A 21,698-nucleotide genomic window follows, 5' to 3' on the forward strand; every position below is an offset into this window, starting at 1 on the left:
CTCAGGGGCCTAGTGGTATGAGGGTCTACCCTGAGCCTGGGGAATGGTGAGTTCAAATCCCTGGTTCAAATATGTTTGGGCCATACCAAAGACCTTAAAAAAAGGGTTAAACCACCAAATGAGTCCCGAGTGCAGCCATGTCTGCAGCTCACTGCTCCCCAAGGAGATGGATCAAATGCAGAGAACACCTTTCCCACACCAGTGTGACAACTAGTGGGACTCGAATACCTACATCTCCTTTTCTTTCTCTAATTAATTTTCATAAACTTTCTTATCTCTATCTTGGTCTCATAGACTTTTCAGTCAAATGTGGCAGTCACTTGCATGTAACAAATTTCTATACTAAAATAGATTGATTCTTAATTAAAATGTTTGTAATTCTTAAAGTCCCATTAGTCATCACACATTGGTGAAATTGCTTCTCCACATTTGACCAATTCCTGTGGGGAGTGGGGAGTTGCAGCAGTGGCTGCAATTATTTGGTGGTTAAACAACATCATCATCATCATCATCATCATCATCATCATCATCATCAATAATAATAATAATAATAATAATAATAATAATAATAATATGTGCAAGTGTTAAAAAAATTGAAAGTCAAATAAAGCCCTAAGGAGAAGTGTGTCTTTTAAATTTTATTTTCATAAATAAATAAATAAATAAATAAATAAATAAATAAATAAATAACGTTTGTTCACTCAGTCGATCAGAGATTTGAAATCAGGGCTCTGCTGCTTTTCCCTGACGTAACGCCCAGGAAAAGAAATCGAGAATCGAGAAGTGTGGACCGCATCGCACACTCCTAATCAGAAATGGTAGGTTTGAATGAAATTTCATTTAGTCTTGCCAGTTTAAAATTATACATTATTTACACAAAAATAAAATAGTTAGTTTACCGTTATGCCTGTTCATTTATCATTTAGAGGATCAATTTAGTCGGTGTGAGCTAACATAACTAGCTTAGTTTTGTCTGTATTGTGAGTAAGCAAAACAGCCTTGGAAACTGTTGGCGCTACACTGATTATGACTGCCTACTCGCATAAACCAGTGTGTTTGCTTTACTGTGTTACATTGAATAATACGTAATGACCCCCGAAATTGTAATCGATATGACAACATTACTTATTTAGATGAGTCCAAAGCCGGCAGCAGGCTAACACTAATTGTTAGCTAACATTAGCTTCTAAGTTAGCCTTAGCAATGCTCGGGGTAGGCTGTGCTTTCGGTTTCTCAGCTCACCGTTCATTTTGATAGTGACTTATTTTGTCTGTCCGTGTGGTAAAGCTAAGATAGCTACGAATTGATCCACAAGTATTTCTAATGTCAGCATTTTACTAAACAATTGGTACACAGAAATCGAGCAGGAATATGACCTCAGCCAGTCTGAAGGCTGCTTGTGGTTCGGAGGGAGCTTAGCAAAATCGCGAGATTATCAGTTATTTATTCATTAAAGTAATTTAAAACCTCTGGGTAGAGAAGACCTGGCTGTAGACCTACAGGCACGGACATTGTTAACTTATCGCGTCAAAGAAATACGTGAGAAAACAGTTAATAAAATGCAAGACGATTATGTAAGTTCAACCATTGATGATTATTCTGTAATGTAAGACTTCTAAATCTAATTTTGGATTTGTTTTTCTTTATCTGTAGTTCCGCAACCAGTACGACAATGATGTGACAGTATGGAGCCCACAGGTAAGTTTTCCTCAGCATGAGTCACCAAGTGTAGATGTCACACAAGTTGCTTATGCTCGTTTTTGTGCACTCACAGGGGCGGATCCATCAGATCGAATATGCCATGGAGGCGGTGAAGCAAGGATCTGCAACTGTAGGACTGAAATCCAAAACACATGCAGTCCTGGTTGCACTAAAGGTACATCTCACTGCTGAAACTGTCACCAGTCTAGATTCCTCTCACTTGATGTCAGTAAGGGACCTGAACGTGGTCTCTTATTGACATTTACAAGTTTCTGTGTTGTTGAAAATGCTGGCCTTTTGCTGATTCCCATCCACAAGGAAAACTAGAATTATCATAGGATGAAGGTAAAGTTTATGGTTGTCAAGAATACCAAACTTTACGTGATGCAGCATGACTCTATAGCTAGTTTTGTAGGAGCACTACTCAGCCTGAAACTAGGGATGCATCGATCCACATTTTTTCACTTCCGATTCCGATAACTGAATTTGAATATCTACCGATACCGATATTATTTCGATACTAGAGGAATATTTGTTTTAATGTCATTATGATTATTATTATGGTTGATTTTATAAGGCTATAATAAACTCTTTTCTACAAGAATGATATGTAATTGAGAGAAAGCCCTACAAGTAAGAGCCCAGCACCATGTCCCAAAAGATAAGTTGAGATAAGCGAGGTCATAAAACAACTAATTGTCTATCCTAAAATAAAAATAAAAAAGCAACTAATGTTTCAAATTGAAATTTATTCAATTTCAAGGCAGGGTTACTGGACGCAAGTGCATTATGCACAATCAAAGAAACAAACCCTTTCAATTGAACTAAACAGCCCAGGTCCAAATAATCACACTAGGCAGTAACACATTTTTAAATTGTCAAATATGAATTGAAAAGGGTAAACTTCCATAAAACTACTCCAAATAAAATAGAGGGCTTTATCCAATCCCCACAAATTAAGTTCACTGTCTTTTGTAGTATCAAAAATGTAATTTTCAAGTATAAAATCACACTATCAAAAAAAAGTGCATCTGAGACAAATTCAGTAAGTCTTTGCTCATGTAGCAGTAAAAAAAACAAAAGTTTTCAAATGTTAAACATTTTGAATTAAAGAAAAGTGCAATGTAAACAAACAGCAACAGTGTGCATCTGAAAAGTACAATTCAAGCATTGGAGATTTTGCATTGCAGGTGACCTAGATAAAGTTAACAATCTTGTCAGAGTCTGGAACTATTCTTGAAAAAAAATGTAAATGCGTGAGGTACTTAAATGTTGTTCATCTAATCTCACTTAAACAATGACAGGTTCTTTCTGAGGAATATAAGCATTTCTGCTCTTTCTGCTGTCAGACCATTCCTTTTTTCATCCACAATATAGACCCTTTTACTACCTACGTCATCAAAAGTTGCGCGCGCAGCCTGGCAACGAGAGTGAAGGCTTTCTCATTCACACTCGATACTAAAACAGCGTTTTAAACCCTTTGTTTTGAAGTTCTGAGCACATAAACATGTCGGGTTGTTGCGTGTATGGATGCCAGAATCGCTTCTCTTCAAGCAGTGGACTGAAACTTTACAGAATTCCGAAGGGAGCACATCCATTTCAACAAAATCGGAGGCGTCTGTGGCTGCAGGCCATCAAAAGGGTAACTGCAGCCTTTTTCTGTTTTTCCCATCCTAACACAAAGCTCAACTCTGAATAAAATTGCTGCTGCGTGGCTGCAGCATGACCCAAGTCTGGAACATCAAAATGACAGAATTAAACAAATTTATACGCTTTCTCTATTTCTCTAAAATTAACACGAATGTACTCTGAGCACGCTAAAAAAAGAAACCTATGCTATACTCACCCTGCCATGCAGGTACAGTTGGCTGTGAAGACGTAGTTCTCTGGTTTGTTTACTATGACCCAAGCCTCGTACATAGCAGTCTTGTGTCCTTGTCTTTGGCTAGGAAGGACTTCTGCCTTCAAGACGCAAAACTCAGAGTCTATGTCGTGATATTTTACTTTCTGTACGTGGCCACAGACAACATAGTTGTATGCTGCTAACGATTTGTATGCCCATAGCTTCTCACGTGTGTACTTACTGGGCCTCTCCACTAAAAACGTATACATATATCGGGCCACTGGATATCTGGCCACGCACCTACATCTTCCACCCATTCCGTAATGCCACAGGGATCCGGGAGTCTGTTGCCATTCGTTAAAGTGAGTTTAATAATATAAAACTGTAAGCCATTCTACTCCCCACGTGAGTTCGCTTCATTCATTCTGGCCGCTGTTTACATCCCGCCGTGCGCGGACGTGCACGAAGCGCAACGTGCGCTCGCGGAGCAGATCCTAAGTGTGGAACAGACCTTTCCGGACTCTCTAGTTATTATCCTCAGCGACTTTAACAAGGGAAATCTGAGCCAGGAATTGCCTAAGTACAAACAGTTTGTTAAATGCCCGACAAGAGAGCAGAACACGCTGGACCACTGCTACACCACAGTTAGTGGAGCTTATCGGGCCGTGCAGCGAGCTGCCCTCGGCTTCTCAGACCATGCCATGATTCACCTCATCCCCTCATATAGGCAGAGGCTGAAGCTCTCCAAGCCTGCAGTGAGAACTACTAACAAGTGGACCTGCGAGGCTGTGGAGGAGCTTCGCGTGTGTTTGGACACAACAGACTGGAATGTGTTTGGATCTGCCACAGACAATTTGGATGAATATACAGACATTGTGACATCATACATAAAATTCTGTGAGGACAGCATTATTCCAACAAAAACCAGGGTCATTTTTAACAACGATAAGCCCTGGTTCACACCCAGACTGAGACAGCTGAGGAGAGAGAAAGAAGCAGCCCACAGAGCCGAGGACAGAGAAAGCTATAAGGGCGCCAAGTACAGGTTCTCAAGAGTTGAAGAAGGCGAGATCTCAAGCGACTAAAGGAGCAGTTCACCAACAATGACTCCGCCTCTGTCTGGAGAGGGCTCAGGCAAATCACAAACTACAAGCCCAGAGCCCGACATGCTGCTGATGACCGACAACTGGCTGAACAACTTAACTCCTTTTATGCAAGGTTTGAAATGCAACACCCATCCCCCACACCCCCTACTGCACAGGCTTCTTCAGCCACTCTGGTGTCATATGCCTCCCCCACCATCTTCACCACTGTGAATAGTTCAGTCCCCACTGACCACCCCTCCCCCCCCATTACCATCTCAGTGACAGAAGAGGAAGTGCTTAGGGTTTTCCATAAACAAAATCCTCGGAAATCCCCGGGCCCAGACGGTGTCTCCCCCGCAACCCTGAGACACTGCGCAGAGGTACTGTCTCCAATCTTCACGGACATCTTTACCATCTCCTTGGAGACCTGCCATGTTCCAGCCTGCTTTAAGCTGTCCACCATTGTTCCTGTGCCTAAGAAACCCCATGTCACTGAACGGAATTATTATAGGCCTGTGGCGCTGACGTCTGTAGTCATGAAGTCTTTTGAGCGCCTGGTCCTCCCCCATCTCAAGTCCTTCACCTCCCCCCTCCTGGACCCTCTGCAGTTCGCATACAGACCCAATAGGTCTGTAGACGATGCCATCAACCTGGCCCTCCACTTCATCCTGCAGCACCTGGACTCCCCGGGCACCTACGCTAGGATCCTGTTTGTGGACTTCAGCTCTGCGTTCAACAGCATCCTCCCTGCTCTGCTCCAGGACAAGCTCTCCATGCTCAACGTACCCAACTCCACCTGCAGGTGGATCACTGACTTCCTGACGGACCGAAGGCAGTGCGTGCGGCTGGGGAAGAATGTTTCCACCATTCAGACAATTAGTACAGGATCTCCACAGGGCTGTGTACTTTCTCCTCTGCTCTTCTCCCTGTACACAAACTGCTGCACCTCGAGCATGACTCCGTTAAACTAATCAAGTTTGCGGACGACACCACCCTCATCGGGCTCATCTCTGACGGTGATGAGTCCGCCTACAGGAGAGAAGTGGAACGGCTGGTGTACTGGTGCAGCAGCAACAACCTGGAGCTCAATGCTCAGAAGACAGTGGAGATGATTGTGGACTTCAGGAAAGTCACAGCCCCGTCTCTCCCCCTCGTCCTGACGGACACCGCCGTCACCACTGTGGACTCCTTCCGCTTCCTCGGAACCACCATCACACATGACCTTAGGTGGGAGCCATCCATCAGCTCCCTGATCAAAAAGGCCCAGCAGAGGATGTACTTTCTGCGGCAGTTGAAAAAGGCCAAGCTGCCGACCCAGATGATGGTGCAGTTTTACACGGCCATCATTGAGTCCATCCTCACTTCCTCCATCGCTGTGTGGTACGCTGGAGCCACAGTGAGGGACAAACACAGACTGCAGCGCATTGTGCGCTCTGCTGAGAAGGTGATTGGCTGCAGCCTTCCATCTCTCCAGGACCTGTACGTCTCCAGAACTCGGGGGCGTGCAGGTCGGATAGCAGCTGACCCTTCTCACCCGGGTCACAGACTTTTTGAGCCGCTTCCCTCAGGCAGGAGGTTACGGTCCATCCGGACCAGAACCTCTCGCCATAAGAACAGCTTCTTTCCATCTGCCGTTAGACTTGTGAACAGCTTATAAACACACAACCATGCTCGTCTTCGGTACTTGACATAACGTTACGTTATCGGCCATATTACCTTTACCTGCCATTTTTTATAGCAAAGTTTTATGCTAGTTATTATATTTTATTCTACTTTATTCTACTCTATTCTATTTTTTAATTATATTATTCATGTCATATGTAGCACGTTAGTACCGAAGCAAGTTCCTAGTTTGTGAATCGTTTATTCACTAACAATGGCAATAAACCTTTTCTGATTCTGATTCTGATAACATTCAAGATTTGCCGGTGATAACCCCGCAGCGTAGCTTGACAAAGCCTGAAACAACACCATTCTCTGTTGCCAAGCTGCGCGCGCATTCTCGCTGACGTCACATTGTTTACAAACAGTAAAAGGGTCTATTGGATGCTGTACTAAACAGTCTTTCACTTTCAACACTCGTTGAAGGAGCACTCAGGAACTTTACTGCAACAGCAGCAAGGAGAGGAAAGCGGGCATGGTTGTCTGCCCAGTACTGGAAAGGGCTGTCTAGCTCACCCATTGTTGGTTCTTTCAAGTACATTTGCATCTGGATAACTGCTGCCTGGGTACCTTGTGCAGGTTCATCATGTTCCTCCAGAATTTTGTCATACAGACTGCTAAAGCTACTCTTACTTGTGGTAGGAGGAGAACTAGCATCCACGTGAGCAACCTTTTCTGCTGGCTCTGGTTCTGGCTTCCTTGTCCCTGCTTTGTCAGCTGATGCCTTGGCCAGCGCTTGCTCCATCTCTTGCTTGAGGAGATTCTTTGCCGTCCTGGCAGCTTCTCCCCCAGTAAAGAATCTGACACAAAAAATAAAAGGGGTTGAGTACAACTTTATTTGTTGCTGCTGCAAGAGCCTGGCCTGCCTGGATGCACACAGACCCATAGAGATAATAAACATTATATTTAAACTTAGACAATATTAATAATTAATGCATTAATAAAATATGCCTCACCTGTCCTTGTAACGAGCATCCAGTAGAGTCGCAACAGCGTAGAGGGATTCACTTTCGATGCTGCTGAATCGCCTGTTGACAGCTTGGAGGAGTGTGCTCTTCATTGTTTTGATGCCGCTGTCGGTACTGTTTTCTGCTAGCAGACGTTTTAAAACGGTGATAACGTCGGCTGCAGTGGAGGTCGCTGAGCTGATTTTCCTCGTCAACTCCTCGAACGGTTCCAGCACGGTCAGTTTTTTCCAGTAAACCCCACTCGTTGGCTGATAAAGTTGCGGGTAAGTTGTGGTCGGCAGCATAAGCACAGAGAGCTCGCTTCTCAGTCAGAAGACGCTTGACTAGGGTTGTCACAGTATGAAAATTAAACCTCACGGTTATTGTGACCAAAATTATCACGGTTTTCGGTATTATCGCGGTATTTTTTAAACGGTGTTGCATATGTTCAGAAAGCATTGATAGTCCTGTTCTACATAAACTGAAATAGTTTTGAAAAGGTTTAACAGTGTTTATTAAACCTAAAATAACACAAAGCCTTAGCAAAAGTGCAACTTTTCACAAGTAAAGGAACAAATAGCTTCTTTTTCTGGAACATGTTACAGTAGTCAGTGTGGGTTTAAATTATACAAATCCAAACATTCAAAACATAAACAATATGTACACAAATCAAAGAAACACCACTTGTTTTCTCATATACTTGTTTTCTTCATTATCAAAATGAAAATCTAAAACTCCATTCCACACTTGACTTGAGCACTGTACAAGTCAACCTTAAAAAAAATATGTATTTAAAATAAATAGCCACTTTAAACAAATTACTAAAATAACTACTACACTATGTAATCAAATCCAAATGTTCAAGTATAAATGGCATTGAATAAGTAAACAAATCAATGCCAAGGAACTAATTGTATATTTCTCTTCATCATAAACAAATAAGATGCCTCATGCAGCAACAGGGTGTCCGTGACACGGTTTAAATGCTGGCAGAGGACGCTGCGGCTGCAGCATATAGTGACTCGTTACATTCTCCCTCAACCAAAAGTCCTCACGTTTAAGCTAAAATGCTAATGTTAACTTACCTTGCACTGGCTGTAGAGACGTGGGTGATGGTCACGCAAATGTGCCATTAGATTCGAAGTGTTGCTGCCTTTTGCAGACACTTTTCTCCTGCACGTTCTGCAAACGGGATAGCAGTCTTCTATTAACTGTCCCTCAGCAATTTTCAGATATCCAAAATATGCCCAAACTTCCGATTTAGTCTTCTTTGAGGGCTGATGGATGTCCTGGGCGCTGCCGTCTCCTCCTCCAGCCATTATTTCAGCTTCAAAGCTTTGGTTGCAAACTAAAAAGTGCGTGTGCGCTGCAGCAGAAGCGACGGTGGCTGGTCAGGGTCACCGCGCCTAAACCGCGGCCACAGTAAACCCACCGAGATAATTTAGTTTTTTAAAAACTGGCCGGTTATTTTTATTGTCAACTTTTTTACCGGGGTTTACCGCTATACCGGTTACCGTGACAACCCTATGCTTGACCATGTAGAAAGAGCTATTCCATCTTGTCTGGACGTCTTGAACGAGACGAGCTGGAGTGGATGTGGTTCCCGCTCCCTGCATTTCACGCTGCAGGTCTTCCAAGCGAGACTGCGCCAGTTGGGAATGCTTGAAATGTGCGACAATCTTTCGGCTGTTTGCTAATGCATCGCTAACACTGCGTTGCGACATCAGCCCTTCATGCACTACGAGCTGCAGCGTGTGAGCAAAACATCCCAGGCTAGGAACCGCCATGTCTTCCAAAGCAGCTTTCACGTTACTTGCGTTGTCCCGTAGAATGACGTGCACCTTTTGCAGAGGAATCCCCCAGTTATTTAGCATCTCTGCAATGGCGGCTGCGATTGTAGCTCGGTTGTGTGAACCCCGGCACTTTTTGACCTGAAGCACCGCGTAACAGAAGTGATGTGTCCCGGAGTCAACCCAGTGCACTGTAAGACTTATCAGTGACATTGGGCAGACATCTGAAGTCCAAATATCTGTAGTGAAGCTCAGGGCTGGAACTCCTTTCAGCTTCCCGGCTAACTTGGCTGACACTCGGTTGTATAGTTCAGGTAGCGCTGTCTCTGATAAATATGTCCTGGAGGGTAAACTGTACCTTGGCTCCAAGTGTTCAATCAGGCAGCGAAATCCCTCATTTTCCACCACCGATAGCGGTTGGTCACCAAGTACAATGAAGTTGAGCAGCTTTTCTGTAATCCCCATGGCTTTCACGTTGTCTGCGGGGAGTTTACTTTGCTTCTTGAATGACTCCAGTAGCGATTCTTGGTGTCGCTTTTCTCTTTTCTTCCCCCTCGTTAAAAACTCCTCATGCTCCCTCGGGTGGTGTTTTTTCAAATGTTTGATTAAATTAGTAGTGTTGAAAGTTGCGACGGAGGTTCCACCTCTTGGAACAACAGCTTTGCAAACATTGCACGTTGCTGTCTTGCTTTACGGAGCTTCCAGAGTAAAATATTTCCACACAGTGGACATTTTGTGTATAAAAGTTTGGCGCTGCTCATGCTAGCCAGCTACCTGTAACTGCTGTGAGCAGACTTCCTGAAAGGAGCCGCGTCATCTCTCTGTGCCTTCGGGGCACAGACAGTGCCTCCCAGCCTGGGATGTCTTATTTAGACATTACACAAGACATATTTCTGGATCGGAAATTTGTGCAAGTTGGGTCGGAATTTTCCGATCCGTGATTTAAGTCCATATCGGAGCCTGATTCCGATACTGGATCAGATCTGCCCCATCCCTACCTGAAACAGCTCTGTATAGTGTGGTTTGAGTCAGCCTATCTGAATGTAGTTTTGTTGCCATGCCAACTCCACGACAGGAAGTGGGTGCACCCCTCAGGTGCAGGGGGAGGATGTGAGTGGACCCACAGTACTTGTGGGGGAGTTACACGATTTTTACTCATGACAAAATAACATGAGGTGATCAGTAAACAGTGTAAGGTAACTTGTATGCTCCACAGAAACACAACTCATCTGAAAAATGGTGGTGTTGCTGGGCATTTAGCTCAGTTTTATGGCTTTTTGTCAGACTCTGAACCAAGAAATGGCTGCAGGCAGTGAAACAGAAGGCAAAAAAACTCTGCAGCAACCAGTGACTCCACCTCCTAGCCAGTCAGCTATAACCACATGACCAGAGCAGCGTTCATCCTACTGATGAACTAGAAATGTTTAACAGACAAATTGGAATTAAATTAGTTTCACAGTAACTGGTAGGAATGTAAGAAAACATTGATACACTGAAATGTTGCAGTATTTTGTGTTCTGCCAAATCAATATTTAAAAGCAATGTTTTGTTTGTTATTTGAGTCTTTACATTAGGGTTGGGTGATGATGGGCTGAGCCGTTGCTGTTGTTTTTACAAGAGGCGATATGTTTATTTGTTTGCATATGAGTATGTTTGTTAATAACAAATATTTTACACATTACGCACAGAGAACATCGCAGAGGTAACAATCAAGGAAAGATCTTCATCAGCGCATCTGAGCATTATCTCGCACTTTCTCCGCCTCTTGCTGCTGACAGCGCGCACGCAAGCAGTGTGCTCAGAGAGCGTCTGTGACCGTGCACAAGAGCGCGGTGTTGAATGGAAAGTGGAAAGCCTTCCATCTTTCAGAGTCTGGTAGACTTCTGCTTATTTCATTTGGAGAAAATTTTCCAGATTTTAAAACTTTGGCTTAAGTAGTGCTTGTTATTCAGCACCTGCTTTGAGTGTGTCAGCGGAGCACAGATTCATCCAGAACATTAAAACATCCACAAGTCTGTCTGAGGAGAAAGTCCAGAACCTCACAACCTCTTTAGCAAGCTCCCTAGAGACATTTGATTATACACAAGCAGCAGGGGACAAGTTCAGATTGACGCAGAGAAGAAGGAATGTGCGTTCAGGCTGCAGCAGGTCAAATGTTCCTTATTTGAGGGAAATTGTTTAATTACATTGTTTCTATGTCACTGGGGCACTCTGTTCAGCTTGTTTGAACTAAATATTAATTGTAAGTGAATGGAAATTGAATTATTATTTTAAAAATTAAGGTGACGGAGATAAATGGATCATGTGGCCGCTGGCAGCGATCAAACGCTCCCTCCTCAAAGAGTCCAAATGCAGCAGCGATTCATTCCATCTACTCAAACTGATAAAAGAAAGTCAGTAGTCTAGTTTTGTTTAAATAAAATACCACAATGGTGGGCACTGTAGGGAAACAAAGACTAGGCTTCTTTTTAACACTTTAAATGTGTTTAATATAGGGCTGCAACTAACGATTATTTTCATAATCGATTAATCTGTCGATTATTTTTTCGATTAATCGATTAATCGGTTTGTTATTGTTTAGCTATTTAACCTATACAAGTGATGAATACATTTCAGTTAAGAAAAAGAAAAACATAAGAGAATTGTGCAGTTGACTGCAATCTATTTTATTGCACATGAACACAGTCAGCGGTGTAAAATGAGCTAAACAGTGCAAAATATCAGTCCAGAATAATTTTTTGGCATCAAAATATAAGAGGTAAATTCCATAAAAAATAATGTAGAATCTGGAATAGAGTTTGTAAGTGGTATGCATTGCTGGGGGTGAGTGTCTTGTTCCCCATGTAGTTGTCCATCGTTGCTAGTTTTTTTCTGCATAAGAAACACAAATAAACTGAATTAAGTACACATATAAAATAAAGCAGCACACACACTACAACACTAAATCAATATTACATTATTTGAATTAATTAACAATATACAGTGATCATTTATTTTGACAAAAATGTGTTGTGAGGCATTTTACAGCGTTAGATAGTAAAACAGCCTTTTAATAGTTAAAAAAAGGACTTTCTGAATTTCTCCTGTATTTAAAAATTGAAAGCGTACAACTATGCCGCGTTATATTCACCTGGACACAGCTCGTCTGTATATTTTTCTCCGCAGAGTTGTCCTTTTTTGAATGAAGAACACAGTTATGGGTTTGTGCCGTTTTTCTCTTAACGAGAACATTCTTATAAACAGACGTGCTAAATTTGGCAAGCGCATGATTCACAACACGGAGGAGATTCACGATTGCATCTAGTCAATCAGAAGTAGAACACCGTAAACTGACGCGGCAAAAAAAACATGTTTAACATCCACTATAACGAACTCAGCTAACACTAAGTCCCAAATGTGATCTGCGTTAGCTTGTTTATTTTCTGTTACTTACCGGACATTCCTCTGCTGCATCAGCCCCCACGTTTTCGTCTCAAATGTTCACTTAGGGACGTCGTGCCATGGTTTTTGCATATTTTGCAGGTCACCGGTCTTTTCAAGGCATCTAGAGTGAAGTGCTCCCATACTCGTGAGGTTTTTGTCCGGGGTTTCTCTTGTTTTGTCGCTTCTATTTTTCTTCCGTATTTCTTGTTGATCCGCCATCTCTCACAGCAAGATGAGCGTCAGTAACGTGATACGTCGTGAAAACCGAGGGCACTTATTGGCTCATTTCTTCTTCTACGGCTCCACTGGTAGATCAGTGGCTCATTACTGCCACACACTGGCGGCAAATTTAACAGATTGTAACCGATGTCAGATTGTGGTAAAAAATAGACTTTATGCGGTAAAATATGATTATTAAACAACTAATCGATGACTAAAAAAGTTGTTAACTATTTTAATAATCGATTATAATCGATTAAATCGATTAGTTGTTTCAGCTCTAGTTTAATACGGGCTGTTTATACTTCCCTCTACCAAACTACAAATACAAAATTAAACAAAAACAAAATCTAAATTTCTCTTCCAGCAAACGTGAGCTGCGCTTCCATTAAAAATAAATCAGCGTTTAAACTTCTGTGTTCACAAGTCAGTCCATGTATCATGTCGTCACAAGCACGAATACGTCGCCCATCGTCATTTTTGGGACTGACGATTGATGGTGGGAAAAATTCTACAAATAGCCCGACCCTGCTTTACATGCAAACATTTACTGTATTTCTTTTGTATGATGAAAGTCAAAGTCTTACCTCTACTGTGCACTAAAAGCATCAGCGGCGCGGAACGGCAGAAGAAAGGTTTACTCACAACAATCGCCGCACTCCAGTGTACACAGGGAGAGTCTCAGCTGCGAACGTCAGCCACGAAGCGGCTTCTCCACTGTGCTCCTCGCTCGACTCACGAGATCACAAAATCCCTCGAGTTTATGCCGTCCACCATTAAACCCAAAAGAGGGAAATAATGTTTGATATCATATGATGTTGTTCCTCCACTGCCAGGATTAAAGACATGAAAACACACAGCTGCACTTCTGGAACGATGCAGGGAGTAAGCCATCATTTGTATTGACATAATCTATATAGATATGAAATTGCATGACTGCAATATACTTTTATTTTGAAAATTATTGGGGATTTTACACTGAAACCATGTGTGATTTCCTGTCTAGCCTTATGTTAACTGCAGAAATTGTCGAGTCCCAGAAGTGGCTTGCGGCTAAAATAGAACCCGATCCTATTTTTAGCGGCTCGGCGAGCTGCTCCTGGAACCCGTCTGAAAATGTCCACAGCTGTGGCTGGTTTGAATCACCCCCGTAGACTCTTAATGGGTTCTATTTGAAACAGTGATGTTCCGCACCGCTGATGCTTCCAGTGTGCAGTAGGCTTTAATTGTGAAATCTGTGTTTTATTATATTGTGAAAGAAATCCTCCTCTAAGAAGAAACGAGTTTTGATTCTGAAGCTGGATCACAGGTCATGATGCTGTTATGATCACATGATTAATGGGTTTGTTACCTTGCAGAGAGCCCAGTCTGAACTGGCTGCCCATCAGAAGAAGATCCTACATGTCGACAACCATATTGGCATCTCCATCGCTGGACTGACAGCTGATGCCAGGCTGCTTTGGTAGGATCATTTACAATTATTAATAATCTGTCCAATTTCACATGGAACTCATGAGGGTGGTTTAGTTAAAGGGACTGTGAGGAAGTTTTTATGCTCACGATCGCCACTCAGGCCTAACGTGTAACGGCAGCTTCAAAAGTAAGCTCGTGCACGAGGCGCGCATGCTGTACGTGCACACTCCTTAACGAAAATAACAGCTGAGACAGGTGTGTGCGTGTGTGTGTGTGTGTGTGTGTGTGTGTGTGTGGGTGTGGGTGGGTGGCCCAGAGGACAGGAGAACACAGCAGCCAATTAATTAACCCTCTGATGCATGAATTATGAAATCTTCAACCATGATTTTTTAAACAATTTTTTTCATTCGTCTTTAGGTGCGAATGAAACAAATTTCAACAAATATTTTTTGTAAAATTTTATAATTTACAAATAATTTATTACATGTCCACCTCAGTGGGCAGCATGCATTCTGAGCATGAAATATGTTGGCTTGGCTTACTGAAGTCCAAACGGAGGGGCTCAAATGCAATAAAGTCTTCAACAGCTGTGCTTAATAGCAAAAACAAATAAATAACAATTTTGAGTACCTGTCCACTGTAATGACCATTATGCATCAAAGGGTTAAGTAATTTGGTTCTGTACCTTTCTCTTCAGCACAGCCAACAAAGGAAAGTAGCTAAGGGTCCTCAGAAATGTAGCTAGCTTTGTCACTAGGTGTTAGGAACAGCGACAAAGTGGCACTGCCCCTCTCTCTGCTGCTAAAGCTACGGATAGCAAATGCTATGGGCTATGCCTGAGCGTGAACGCGCATGAAGCAGCCTGCTCGACCCGAGCATCTCTCTTTTTCTGTGATTTTACAGAAAAACAGGCAATCACAGTAAAAATGCCAGGGCTCATTCTACAGGACCAGGGCATTGCAGGAGAATGTATGAAGAAGAAATTTATTATTTCTATACATGTTTTGACTCAAACTTCCTTATAGTCCCTTTAAGTTGGTTCCAGTACTATTTCGATATCACCGTCTAATCTGCCGAAAGTCTGAGTTACGGTTATGGTCACATTTATTTTCACACGTTCCGCTGCTGTTTCTCACCAGTATCAGCTGATGGAGGACTCTAGTTTCATTGTGCCGTTCGTGTCATCAGACACGTAAGGGTCAGGGAGGGGGGCGGGGCATGACGCTTAGCCTGGCGGGTGGCCAAGCAAAGCCTGGCGGTCCGCCAGGCTTATAAAGTGCTGGGGGAACCCTGAACGGGGCTAAAAGAGATTTTCTAATCTGCTTTGCCTTAGGCCCTGGGTCGCACACATGTTGTACCGCAATTTAAATGGAAAGCAATGATGTGTGTTTCAGCCACTACACTCACGTACTTTGAATTGTATCGGTTTGTAAAAGTTTATTATTAGCATGACTACAAATCAGACGTCGGTACGTCGCATATATGACATCTCCCCTAGCATAGCTGCTACTTACCACATGGCCTGAAGGAAAGATTTGGGTGTTTGCTGAAGTTGCAGCCATTATCCCTCAGCTTTTCTCCGTGTCTGGTTCAATGATGTCACTTTGATTCGTATTTGTAGTCCTAGACTTATTTTCACACAAAACCTAAAATAACTTGCCCTCGTTCGAAGACAAGTGCTTTCTTAGTATCAAAATGTGTCTTTAAAATTCACAGACATTAGGGCTGCACGATATTAGGAAAACCTGCGATATTCGATAACAGTGCTTAATATTGCAATATCGATATTACTCACGATAAATGAACAAATACTAAAGTATGCAGTGTTGATGTCGTCTGGCGTGTGACGTCTGCTCTGGGTTCAAAGCAAACAAAAACTAATGCATGAATTCCATTACAACATAACATTTTTATTGCAAAAATATGCAGCTGCACCTGCTGCTGTATTAGCAGCAAAACAACAAACTGCATGCATGCAGTTTCTCAGTGACTTTAAAACATCACCTCCACCATAAAACCTTTTCTGATGCTCCAAATACAGAAAAATATCCCTTACCAGGGTTTTCTGAAGAAATAAAAACATCAGAAAATAAGTTTAAATGTTAAATAATAGTTAACATCACTTAAATGCAACAGCAAATTCTCTCATTGCTACTGAACATTTTCTCCACTTATGTGGTTATGATAGAAGGCTGTTGCTACAATTGGGAAGTGAACTGTGCTGGGCCAAACTAGGAGAACATTAAGATTTTCTGAGGGAAAGAGAAAAACAATTGTCTACCTTTCAGAAGAGGAACTGGCAAAAAAAACTACATGGAAAATATGTGAAAACGTTTGGTTTTAACCCCAAATTGAACAAGTTCACCTAGATCTTAAAAGCAGCTCAGATGATGAAACTGCAACTATGATTCTGATAACAAGCTAACTAATTGAACTAGCTCCTCTAAGATAAGCGGCTAGCAGAGCTTCTGACTGACAGTTTATGTGCAGCAGCAAATCAACTATCCTGATTAACAAGGTCATAAAAGCTCATAAAGGAAAAATCACTTTGATGTGTGGGGGAACTTTTCCAGGCCCTCTTTAGCAGGGTGGGACTGGGAGGAGAGTGCTGTAGCCTTTTAGCTGGAAGCTAACCGAAGCCTGGGGCTAACACTAGTGACATGAAGGTGGGTTGGTTCACCGGCACGTGTCGGAGTCAGCCCGGTAAAAATGATTAACGACACCGAGCGGACTCACGTTCACATTTGAAAGCAGCGCTGAGTCCAGAAACATCAGCACAAAGTGTGTTTGTTGCTCTGAGCCAGCATGACACCGAACTCTATCGGTCATTTCCACCAGACAACCACACTGTCTCTGCATGAATATCAAGCTGTCTCTCTGACATATCAAAATGGATGAAATCCCACCATCTCTAATTCAATCTCTCTAAAACTGAACTACTTGTCATCCCAGCAAAACCATCCATACAGCACAATATCTCAATCCAAAATGACTTCCTATCTCTGGCTCCTTCAAAGGCAGTTCGAAATCTGGGTGTTGTGATTGATGAACACCTGACCTTAAAGATCATGTTGCCTCTGTTGCTCGTTCATGCCGCTTTGCGCTGTAAAACATAGGAAAGATCAGACCATACCTGACACAACATGCCACCCAGCTCCTGGTGCAATCTACTGTCATCTCCTGCCTCGATTACTGCAACGCCCTTCTAACTGGTCTTCCAGGCTGTACTGTGAGACCTCTTCAAATGGTCCAGAACGCAGCGGCGCGTCTGGTCTTCAATCAGCCAAAAAGAGCACACGTCACCCCTCTGTTCATTGAGCTCCACTGGCTACCGCTAGCAGTACGCATCAAATTCAAATGGCTAACACTAGCATACAAAGTCCGAGATGGTACGGCTCCCATCTACCTGAGTCCTCTTGCAAAGGCTTACGTCTCGGCCCGGCCGCTCCGGTCATCACAGGATTGTCGGCTAGCAGTGCCTACACCACGCTCAGGACAATCCAGACTCTTCTCATGCATCGTTCCACACATGTGGAATGACCTTCCAAGCACTACCAGAACTGCAGCTTCCTTTTCAATTTTCAAGAAACTCCTGAAGACCCGGCTCTTCAGAGAGCTAAACTAGCACTCTCCCTGCACCCGTTCCCCCTCTCCATGACTGATGTCAACGTTGTTGTTGTTATTGTTGTTAGCCTCAAGGGCAACATGCCGATTATCACTTGTAAGTCGCTTTGGACAAAAGCGTCTGCTAAATACATAAACATAAACATGACGAACAAGGGAACGGCGCCACTAACTCAGTTCGGGTGTTGCTTTCCATTCTAAGGGTCTACGTAGGGGGCGGGCGTATTACGTGAACGGACCTATCTGATTGGCCGCATATCAGAAAGGCTACATTTGATTGGTCAAATAGTACTTCCGAGTAAAAAACAGAGCTGGTTTACAAAAAGTTGATGTATGACACGGATGGAAATGTTGAACCAAACATTTATCGCTGTTTTTGGCGTGTTTTGCGATGGGCCTATCGCATGTCCTGTTATCCCGATGATGATACTTTGTTCGATATATTGTGCAGCCCTAACAGACATCATATGTGAAATCAATGGTACATAACAAGCAGGTATAGAAAGTAGCGTTTTTATCCCCCATTGACTTGCATTCATTTCTTCATTCTGCCAATGGCCCATGGTCCAGAAGTAGATGGGAGTGACTTAGGCACCTATTTGTTGTAAAAATGCAGCATAAAGCTGATCATTGATTACTTTAAGAAATAAAAGCTTGTTCTGTAATAAAAATTAAATATTTGATTGTGAAGTACATGTTTTTGTTTTAATAATAAATGGACCTTTGTAGTGACTCATTATGATCCTAAAATCCACCTGTAGCTGTCAGGGCTCTGCTGTTTCAGGAAATCGACATTTGCAGATTTTAGAGGTAGTACTTAAGGATGACTCTTCTGGAGTCGACACGTTTTCATCCTATAGCCTTGACTCAAAAAGGCTCAATAATTACAAAATAGCAACTTCCTGGAAGGTCTGGTTAAATCTGGCTTCAGACTAATTCTGAATGAAGTGGTGAAGGACGTCAGCGTCTCAGCGCAGGCGATGGATGGGTGTCTCTGCTGGTGGTGACCTCACCCGTCTGCTAGCCCCAGGGCAGCTGTGCTTCATAACCATCAGTGCATGAATGGGTCAGTGACTGGATGTGTTGTGAAGCACCTTGGGGGGGTATATAAATACAGTGCTGTTTACCTGATTGAAACCATCTTTTGCATTCTCACACTCCGCAAGGCTGAGTAGACTAACACCAATCATCTTCTCTCTTCCAGTAACTTCATGCGGCAGGAGTGCTTGGACTCTAGATTCGTCTTTGATCGTCCCCTACCAATTTCACGTCTCGTTTCTCTTGTCGGCAGCAGTATCCTTCAGACCTTTGACCTTCTCTAATGCTGGTATACCTGTTCCAAGTCCATGCTGCTTTTATTAGGTTGTAAACACTAGCGATGGTCTTTAACTGAAACCCCAGAAACCCAAATCCCCACACAGAGGTATGGGAGGAGGCCCTATGGTGTTGGACTCCTCATTGCTGGCTTTGATGTAAGTTTATCCTCACGCTATGTTTACTCGCGTTGAGTATCATGCTGCTCGCTAAAGTGTTTACTCTCCATCACACAGGACATGGGACCGCACATCTTTCAGACCTGCCCATCAGCAAACTACTTTGACTGCAGGGCCATGTCCATCGGAGCACGCTCTCAGTCTGCTCGTACCTACCTGGAAAGGCTCATGGACAAATTCTCTGACTGTAGGAACCTGCTTTTTATTCCTCGTCCTCCTTCACACCTCAGCACATGCCTCAAAAAAGGCTTCATGCCAAAGTCAGTCAGAACATATCAACACTCGCACTGTAGGATGACAACAGGGGTTGTTGTCTATCACAGCTCCATGGACACAATGTTGATTTCTCGTTTTCACAGGTTTTGTCAGATTTGAATGATGAGATCAGCAAACAAGCACCAACATAAAAGAACATCTGAGTATCACAGAGGGCAGTCTGACAACTCCATTTGGTTTTTACTCTGGTTAGATTTGGTCTGATGTGAAATCTGATGTGAGAGAAAATTAAAGAACTAAAGAAATCTGCTGCAGGCCTTTTCACTGCCTTGTTTTCTAGTTTCATCACCAGTTCTGTCACACTGACGAGTTTGTTTTGTTTCCAGGTAATCTGAATGACCTGGTCCAACATGGCCTTCGTGCTCTGAGAGAAACGCTCCCCGCCGAGCAGGACCTCACCACCAAGGTACCGATCTCTCCTTCCCCCCAGCTTTAACTCCGCAACCACGTTCTAAAACGTTGGTGTGCTGTAGCCGGTCACCATCCAGCAGCATGAGAAGGTTTTGTGGAAAGCAGTTGTATTATGTAATGCTCACTTTTTATGGCTATGGCTGACCATTTGTGTGTTTTGAACCTACAGATGTCTGTATATCAGTGAGTGAGGCGTTTCTGAGCTATGTGCTTGATCTTTTTAGAATGTTTCCATTGGCATTGTGGGTAAGGACATGGAGTTCACCATTTATGACGACGATGATGTTGCTCCATTCCTGGAAGGGCTGGAGGAGAGGCCGCAGAGAAAGGTACACCAAGGATCTCACTTCAGGACATTTAATCAGAGAAAACACTTGCTTGCCTTAAAAATCACATTTTGTCCCATTTTAAAATCTAACCTTGATTTGAAAAATCTTCATTGCTGCAGGTTGCTCAGCCTGCAGTTGAACCTGGTGCTGGAGAAGCACCTGATGAGCCGATGGAGCACTGAGGCAACAAGACCCCCGGACACCTGGTTCCTGTCAGACCATCCTGAAGACCCTTCATTTGAGGATCCCTCAGACGGGAAGGTTGTTGTCATGTGCCACTCGCTAAACTGTTCATTCAGAATGAGTCTTTGCTTGCATCAACCCACTTGATGCTGCTTTTGTATGGGTAAAATGTACCATTCTATGAGTAATAAACCCAATTTTTTTTGAGCTGTGTTTCTGTTTCCCTTTGAAATGTCCCTCGGTGCAGCTGCGTTTTTTTCTAGAATTTAATTATTGTAATTAAAGATGAACTATGTAAGAATTGGACAGTAAAATAACCACAAAACAGTCCAGTGTGTCTATCGCATTGCAGGGAAGGTTACAACGACAAAATCTCCTTTTCAGCTGGATGGGGAAATGCCAGGTTTTCTGTTTTCAACAAAGGCCGGGTCGTGGCAACCTTTCCGTTAACAAAATATTGAGTTAAAGTTCATTTAAATTCGATTTGTTATGAACTGAAAATGACAGAACCTGGAAATAACCCAACAGGACTTGAGAAAATGGCCTGCACTATATAAAGTATCTTCATATTGCTAGTTTCTTTCTCTGGAGTCATTTGTGCCCATGAGTCCAGTCATTAATTTGAGTAAGTATTTGGACCTGAGTCTAGTCCGGGGGTCGGCAACCCGCGGCTCTGGAGCCGCATGCGGCTCTTCCATCCATCTAATGCGGCTCTCTGTGCTTGTAAAATAATGAATGGATATTTAAATAAAATGCTTTATATTTTACTGCATTAATTTTATATCTGTATGCCAGTTCTAAATGTAAAGATTGTCTGCGTAAACCTGAACAGGTCCAACCCAGTCTTACTGTGACACCGGGTTGACGGGTCACGCTTGTGCGTAATCATATGTGCTTTAAGGAAAGCCAGAACCGCCAAAATACGCCACTTTCCCAACCCGTCTAGTTTAGAGATGGCGAAAAAAAAACGCCGTTTGATGTGTCAAGACGTCGTAAAACATAGCGAAAACTCCCAGAACGCCGTATTTGACACCAGCCAGAGCCGTTCTTAATGGTTCCGTAGAACGCCGGAAAAAATGACGTTTTTTTTCCGGACATTGAACGCCGTTTTTTACTTCACCCTAATCCAGGGGTCGGCAACCTGTTCCCATCAAAGAGCCAGTATTACCCGTTTCCCACAATAAAGAAAACACTGGGAGCTACAGCAGCCGCGGCGTTGTGGGCGGGGCCTACCCTCAGACAGCTTTAACCAATTACAACAGGTGACAGCAGCCGGTACCGGTCGCTCGTGTACGTCAA

At 43.1% G+C, this 21,698-nt stretch overlaps 1 protein-coding gene across 1 annotated transcript; it reads left to right on the forward strand.

The window, feature by feature from the left end:
* Window positions 1-703: 703 nt before the first annotated feature.
* Window positions 704-20,606, forward strand: psma1 (proteasome 20S subunit alpha 1). The gene is made up of 10 exons (XM_015976774.3): window positions 704-818; window positions 1,654-1,698; window positions 1,775-1,876; window positions 14,029-14,132; window positions 18,912-19,000; window positions 19,109-19,179; window positions 19,258-19,387; window positions 19,803-19,882; window positions 20,112-20,216; window positions 20,336-20,606. The coding sequence occupies exons 1-10, from the start codon at window positions 816-818 to the stop codon at window positions 20,396-20,398; spliced, it is 792 nt and encodes a 263-aa protein (XP_015832260.1). The 5' UTR covers window positions 704-815; the 3' UTR covers window positions 20,399-20,606.
* Window positions 20,607-21,698: the final 1,092 nt, after the last annotated feature.

The sequence above is a fragment of the Nothobranchius furzeri genome, chromosome 4 (assembly GCF_043380555.1).
Source record: "Nothobranchius furzeri strain GRZ-AD chromosome 4, NfurGRZ-RIMD1, whole genome shotgun sequence".
In the NCBI taxonomy this organism is placed as follows: domain Eukaryota; kingdom Metazoa; phylum Chordata; class Actinopteri; order Cyprinodontiformes; family Nothobranchiidae; genus Nothobranchius; species Nothobranchius furzeri.